The sequence below is a fragment of the Vidua macroura genome, chromosome 24, assembly GCF_024509145.1.
Source record: "Vidua macroura isolate BioBank_ID:100142 chromosome 24, ASM2450914v1, whole genome shotgun sequence".
NCBI lineage: Eukaryota > Metazoa > Chordata > Aves > Passeriformes > Viduidae > Vidua > Vidua macroura.
Window position 1 is genome coordinate 1,925,694 of NC_071594.1, and position 7,712 is coordinate 1,933,405.

Here is a 7,712-nt window from a genome sequence, read left to right on the forward strand (position 1 = left end):
CATGGCAACCGCCGGGAAATATTGCATTAGACCCCATCACTGCTGCCGAGATAAGGACGGGAGGACCGGAGGTGGTGCGAGCCTCCCAGCCCACCCCCGGGCTGGTGATCCCGGGTTCAGTCCGTAGTAGTGCTGAAAAGTCCCAAAATAAGTCCGCCTGGATGGGACAGCAAAGGGTGCCCCCAAAAAAGCGTGATTTGCACTAAGAGGTGCTGCTGGGGCAGGATGGGTGCACAAGCTGCACCCCAAAGTCACTCGGGATTCGGGGGAGGGCTGTTGCTTGGGTGTAGGGCTCGCTGTTGGGGGCAAATCTGCGGGTGTTGTGTCGTTTTGGGGCTGCTGAGGTGATTCTTGGGGTCTCCCAACGTCCTCTGTTCCCTCTGGCTGGGCCCGGCAGAGCCGTGGGAGGCGCCGAGGGCCGGGGAAGCTGGAGCAGGCATGGAGTGAGGGAAAGGATCCGGCCCCTTCCCCGGTGCTGAACCCGCTCGGCTTTGTCCCAAAACCTCCCCAAGGAGCAGGGCAGCGGCGCTAAGCGCATGCCAGCCCCGCTAGCTCCCTCCTGCTTCCTCCTGGAACACCCTCTCGGCTGCCGCTGGCTTCAGCACTTTCCAAATCGGGGCTCAGCGCTGATTGTTCTCTGACTGAGGTGTGAGACCCCAGGTCAGAGTCGAGCTCTGCCAGGAGCCACCGTGGATCTGACCGACTTCTGTCCCTTCAAATCACCCAGTGAAGCTCCTGGCTCTCTTTTTTCCCCTTCCCTGCACATCTCTGGAGCATCCCACCATCCTCCGCTGCCGCTGCCCTGGCAACCGCCTCCCCAGCATCCTCCCTGGACCCGCCTCCCCAAAATCTCCCCCCAGAGCAAGCGCCAGAGGGGACTGGGGTGGCCTCAGCATTGCAGCGAGGAGCTTGTATTCAGCCCTCGAGAAAGGGGGTGACTCAGTGGTGGGTGTGGGGAGCCAGCGGTGCCTCTGCGCTGGCTCCTTGGAAATGGGTCATTCCTGGAGCTTGCTGGAAAACTGGGAAGAGGAGGGAAAGGAGCCAGCCGGGGTGATGTCCTGGCACTGTCCCAGGAGGGGTGAGTCCCCTGTGCTTCTCACAGGGTAGGGTTTCGGCCACGGAGGTCAAATGATGCAGGAACTGCAGACAAGCCTTTCCCAGGGGAGTTGGGGCACCTCCATTGTGAGGGTTCCCCCACGCCCCACTGACCTCCAGCACAAGCCTCTGTCCCCTGGCACTGTCACGGCCACCCCCCAGCAGGACACCCCCATTGCTGACCAACCCCTCTGGACTCACTCAGGCCTCTGGGTTTGGGGTCAGGGTGAGATCCCTTCTCAGGACCGGAGCACTCATCACCCGGGGACGTGGCCCTCTCATGCTCCTGGTCCTCCTGCAGCCTGTGGGCAGAGGGGGGTGAGGGTGGGTGATCAGGGGCAACTGGCTGGGGACCCCCAGGAGATGAGAACATGGAGCTGTAGGCTCTGCCATGGTCTGGGAACACCGGTCTCATGGCAAGGGGGCCCAGGGCACCCCATTCCCCAATGAGTCCATCCCCTGCCCCACATCAAGCTCCCATGGGTGACTTAGGAGCCCCAGCAGCCCAAATCCAGTGGGAACCTTCCTTTTGGTACAGAGCTCCCTGACCCAACCCCACCATTTTCCATGGCCACCTGCTGGGCCTGCCTGCCTCCCCCTGTCCCCATGCCCCCCATAGCCCCATGTCCCAAGGCACCCCATGTTCCCCCATCCCCGTGCCCCCATCCCCAGGCACTCACCGGTACTGGAAGGGTGCCACAGTGGCAGTGATGGGGTGGCTGTGTGGAGTCCCTGAGGAGAAAGTGATGGCCCCTGACCCAAACACAGGGCCCCTCCCCTGTGAGCCACCATGAGACTCATCCCCTCTCCCTGCTGTGGCTGTTCCACTGCCCTTCCCAGGGGACCCTCCCAGCCACCCCCCACCCCTGCCCTGTGCTAGGGGAGCTTTGCACAACTCAGTGGGCTCCCCCACCCTGCCTGCCCCTCTCCTCCCACTGCCCGCTGCCTCTGGCCATTTCCCAGGGGACACCAGGAGTCTTGACGGGGCTTTCTGCCCACCCTGAGTGGGGACACTGGGGCTTCCCTCCCTCCCCTCGGCCTGTTCATGGCCAGCAGCTTTGCCAGTGGCTTTGGGCTTGAGAGTCTTGGGACCTGGGGTTGGCACCTTCCCTGGCCGAGGGGACGGAGCCCTGTGGAGGACAGGGGACCCCGGGGTGCTCAGGGGGGCTGTGGTGTGCAGTTTGCCATGGGCTATGGCACGGGGCACTGGGATGGCAGACTGGTAGTGGCTGCGGCCAGTGGAGTTGACATTGGCTGTCCCCTTCATCCTGGTGAGGCAGCTGCTGGCAAGGCTGTGGAGGAAGAGGAGGATTCGTTACAACTCAGCACAGAGAGGGCACCCTCAGCTCCTCAGCTGCACCAGACCTTGGTCTTTGTTCCTACTGGCCAGGGGTGCTCAATGTCCCCATCCTGGGAGAAGGCTGCTGCACCCCACACCCCAGAGTGAGGACACACACGATGTCCCCTGACAGGGATCCACAGGACCAGGACCTCCCCTAGGGAGCCCGTGCAGCCCCACCCCTGTGTCCCCAGGTCCCTACAGTAGGTCCCTGCAGCAAGGACATTTGGGCACAGACCCTCACCAATTAGGGCTGCACCACAGGCAGGATGGCCCTCTTGGCCACTCAAAACTTTTTCCTGGTCCCCCAAACCACCTCCTGATCAACCAAGACCACCTCCCAGACACCTGAGGCCATGTCCTGGCCACCTAAAACCATCTCCTGGTCATCTAAGAACCAATTCCTTGTCACCTGAAACAATCTCCTGTCACCCAAGAGCACCTTCTAGTGGCAGGAGGACCGGCTCTGTGACCCCATCTACTGGTGTCTGAGTCCCACCCCCACACTGGAGTGCCCTCCTCATCCCCAATGTCCCCCCACATGGTGCCACCTGCCACATCTCTCCATGCTCCTGCTGTCATCTTGCTTGCCTCATGGTGACTTTCCATGTCACACCCCAGACAGTGCCCTGTGTCTTGCCTTGGTGTTTTTCTCCATGTGATAAGGATGTGGTCTCATCCCACCCAAAACACCCACAAGCAGGGCCATCCTCGCCACCACCAGTGACAGGGATGTCACACAGTTGCAGTGAGTGGAGAATCTCATCACTTCTCATGCCCACAGGATTTGCCCAGGCAGGCAGAGGAGAACTGAGCAAGGAAACCAGCCATGGAACAAAGCTCCATCTCCAACTACCACTCGCCTGCAGCTCTTCAGGAAAAAATCTCAAAACTCAAAGAAAAAGCTTTTCTTCAGAGGAAGAAATGATCTCTAGAAAGATGGAGAGTTGTGGTCCCACAGTCACCAGCTGCCACAAATCTCCCAGGACTCACATTCCACAGGTTGCTCCAGCATGGTTTCACTCAGCCTCCTTGAAGGGAAACCTCTGAAGTGGAGAAGGTTTTTGGGATCCCAGAGCATTCTGTAGGGACCATCAGCTCCAGGCTGGCCACCCATGGTAAGGGTTCCTCTACCTGGTACTGGCTTAGTGTTGAGTGGGTGCAGTGAGTGCTTTGGAGGGTGTAGTGGAGCCCACTGGGGCTGTTCCTGGTGGGCTGGGGAATGCAGCCTTCCAGGTACGCCCCTACACACACCTCCTCTTTCAAACCACCTGGCCAAGACAGAGCTTCTCCAGAGCTGGAAAGAAGCTGTGGGGTGCAGGGAGATGGCTCCTTCACCCCAATGGGAACAGCAGCCCAGCCTCAGCCCTGCATCCACTGCATTTCCCAGCAGAGGGTATTACATTAACAAAGTTCAAAAATGTCCCAAACCATCCTGTTTTGCCTCTTCCCCAACCTGAGCTGCCCTGAGCCCTGCTCCCCCCAGGCTTTTGGGGGTCTGCAAGGACCAAACCGTGCCCCACATTCTCCCCACCCTGGGATGACCATGTCCCTGCCGCAGGCAGCACTGAAATTCCCTTTTTCCAGATCCACATGAGCTGGATCATTTGATCATGGAGCCGTGGGTCACGGGGAGAAGGGCTGATGCAGCAGATGAGATCAAGGAATCGCAGCACCAATTCCAGCTCCAGCTGGGAGCTACAAAGCTCCTTCCAAGGCAATTTTGATTAACGGGCAGAGGAAACTGACACACACAGCTCTGGGCTTGCTCTCCCTGAGGCCTCTGAAACACTGGCACGTTTCAGAGGATGTCTCCCCACATCCTGGCTGAGCTTGTGTCTGTCTCTGCTCGCCATGGTCACGGCCCTGAGCCATGGCAGAGGTGGGTGGAGGCAGTGCTGGGACAGGCACGGGGGCTCTGGAACAGATCCATCCTCGAGTCACTGTGCGAGGTGACTCTGCTACTCCCACGTGGGCACATAGATCCAGCTCAGGGGGCAACAACAGCCCCAGAGTGGGGGCCTGTGCTGGCACCAGCCCACACCCAAGGGTGCTGCAATGTGGGCAGCAGAAGCCAGGCAGGGCTGTGCCTGTGCCAGTGGGATTTCTCACACCTACAAAGGTCACTCCTGGGAGCATGGGCTCAGCACCCAGCTGGACACCAGCTCATTTTTGGGGGCTTAATGTTCCCAAAGCAGCTGTGAATACCAGCAGAGAGCAGCTCCCCTCTGTTCCCCCATATGTTCCCAGGCTGTGCCCCACAACCCACATTTACAAACCCCAATTCTACACTTTTTTCCCCTCTCTTTAAGGCAGCCTCTGCCCTGAGAGTGCTGTGCCTGGGGACAGCAGTTCACAGCCTTGAGCTGCAAGACACCTTGTGCAAAAACAAACAAGGTTGACCTTCACAGAACTACAGAACAGTTTGGGCTGGAAGGGATCTTACAGACCATCATCTCATTCTAACCCCATGCCATGGGCAGGGACAGCTTCCACTATCCCAGGTTGTTCCAAGCCCTGTCCAACCTGGCCTTGGACACTTCCAAGGATAAGGGAACCTTCCTTCCCATAGGTGCAGGGATGATGAAAGCACCGGTTCCAAATCACCCATTTCACCCCAAGGCCCCTTACACAAACACTTCCAGTCCCAGCAGCTGGTTCTGGTGGGTTTTCTCCTAACACAGAGGGAGATAATTTGCCCCTTACTCCATAAAATCTGTCCCTCACCCCATAAAAATGTCCCAAGCTCATTCTCAACCAACTCAGAGGCAAAATCTTCATCTAGATTTATACTACAACCTTACCTTCCCCAGCACCCACTAAGCACCACCAGCATGCTGCACTTCTCCAGCCCTGCCTGCTCCCTGTGGGGCATGTGGCATCAGGGCTGTAAACAGGTTTTGTAGATTTTTTTTTCCACTCTGGATTTCTCTCTTGTGGACACAACTTCCATTTCTCCCCCTCTGAGCCCACCAGTGTCGCCACAGCTGCAGCAGAAGCCAAAGCTGCCATGCTGGCCACAAGAAAATCAATCCTTCTCTTGTGCTCACAGGGTTGAGGCTTCTCAGGAGATGCTAATGCCTGCTGGGAGCCAGGCTCAGAGCAGTCCTTTTCCGACCACACACACCTCAGGTGCCTCCAAGGATTCCACTGTGCCTGGCTCAGCACTACTACCCCCTCCCCAGGCTTCACCCTGCTCTAAAGATGCCATGGGCTGCCTGGGGGATGGCTGAGGGATGATGTGGATGGGGCCCTGTTCCCCCAGGCTGTGACACCAGCTGGACCCTCCTGCTGGGGTCCCACACCCGGGAATGCCATCAAAGGGATAAACCAATGCAGCTCCTGCCAAGTCCCTGTTCCCCCAGCAGCTCCAGGAGGAGCCACTTGTTTGCCCAGAAGCCCCCTTCACATCCAGCATCAGCCACCACGAACTAAAACCATTCCTGGGAAAGATTCAGCCCATCCTTGTTCCCAAAGAATTCTTCCTTTGCCTCCAGACTGATTTTACCCTATCCAGGACTGGGTGTCCCTGGCACGTGCCCCATGTTTGATGATGGCAGGGGAGCAGACGGGTGCCCCATCGTGCTGTGTCACGCTGTGTCACACTGGCATCCTGCTGCCTCTGCCTGGCTAAAGCAGGTCATGGCTTGACCCAGATAGACCCAGCAGCTCCTTTGCAATTAGCTCAAAAAGGAAACAACTTTCTCCTTCAGCCCAGGAACAGCTCTCAGGAACAGGCTGCTGCTCCCCATCTGGGTAACATGAGCCCTGGGAACTTGCACCTGATTTAATTTGGGGACTTCCAGCTGCTGGGTGAGTTTTTGGTCCCATCGCTCCCCTGGGTACTAGCTTGGGATCACTGGGTCCCGTGGTAGTGGAAAGCAGCAGGTACACACGAGGTGTTTCAGCACAAGGGGATATTCTGGAGCAGCCACAGCAGTGCTGTGGGCAGCAGAGCCGTGCCTGGGCATCAGGGCAGAGCCTTCTGGGCAGCCAGAGGTGTTCATCTCCCAGCCAAGCAGAGGATACTCATTCCAGGTGCCTCCAGAGCTCAGGTCTGGAGGGGAACTTCAGTTTTAATCCCAGAGGTGAGGTGGGATTTGATCCCTTCGGACGATGCCATACACAGAGTTATGAGTGTTCACACTGAAGGAAAAGCCTTAGCTGAGCTGTGTCCTTCATCCCAGGAGAGACACAAGCCAGCACATCCCTGAAGGCATCTCCTTCAAAGAGGCATCTGTTGTGCCTGGAGCTTGAACTACTTCCTCAGCCTTGTGTCCAAATCCATCTCACACGTGTCATTTTAGCAGCCAGAAATGAACAGGGACCTGGAGCCTGGTCTCCTTTCATGTCCCCATTTCTGTGACCTAGAGGGGTCACTGGAGCATTCCCAGTACTGAAGCAGATCTGCTTTGGAGCCATCCATCACCTGAGCCAAGCTGGGAACAGCCTCTGGCCCTGCGGGGGCTACAATGAGTGGCTGAAGCCCCTGGCTCCACCACTGTGCCTTGGAGGGGTCCAGTCACGGGGCTCCCATGTTTCCAAGAGAACTGTGAATGGCTCTGTAAGCGTTTTGCTCTTTATTTTGTAGCAATTTGGGGTGACTTTTATAAGCAAGATAAAATTTGTTTCTCTCCTATCACAGCTTAGATCCCTGTCAGGGATGACATGCTGTTCCATGTCCTAGGACAAATGTGGCAGGAGTCTGAGCATGGACACTGACTGATGGAAAATGTGTTCAACCCTTCAGCCTCTGCTGGCATCTTGCTGCTGTTCTGTGACTATTTCCCCACCTTGACGCAGCCTCTGGAAGGGGTAAGAGAGCTGAAACTGGGCTGCTAAATAGGAAAAAAGGAGGATGGATCCTTCCCTGGGTGTGCTGGGATGCAGAACAGCTCTGTAAATTGGGAATCATCCTTGAGACACCCTTGGGACTGGCAGCACAGGAACACCAGGGGCTGCAGCACTGTCAGGTGTCCCCACAGAGATGCTCAGGGGCTGCAAAACACCCTTCCTTTTTATGGGTAAAGGTGGAGGGGGCAGCCCAGGGGTGAACCCCAGGGTGTGAGAGGCATGAGGAGCTGAGCCCCTGCCAAGGGACAGGTCCTGGTGCTGTGAAACAGCTGCCCCCGAAGGCTGTTCCCTGCACTTTGCAGCCCTGTGCAGCATCCAGCCTTGAGCTGCCATCAGGGATGGCCATGCTCCAGCACAGCCTTCTCCCTGGCACGCTTGGAAGGGCGACAAAGAAAAGGCTCCTTGTGACACAAAGAACATAAAA

At 57.5% G+C, this 7,712-nt stretch overlaps 1 protein-coding gene across 1 annotated transcript in view; it reads right to left on the reverse strand.

The window, feature by feature from the left end:
• Positions 1-3,607, reverse strand: part of NAV1 (neuron navigator 1) — a 62,312-nt gene extending 58,705 nt beyond the window's left edge. The window contains exons 1-2 of the mRNA XM_053998433.1: positions 1,776-3,607; positions 1,297-1,397 (exon numbers count right to left, since the gene is read on the reverse strand). Of these exons, the coding sequence (XP_053854408.1) occupies positions 1,297-1,397; positions 1,776-2,362 (688 nt within the window). The 5' untranslated portion in view covers positions 2,363-3,607. The remainder of the gene's footprint in view (positions 1-1,296; positions 1,398-1,775) is intronic.
• Between the last annotated feature and the right edge of the window lie 4,105 nt (positions 3,608-7,712).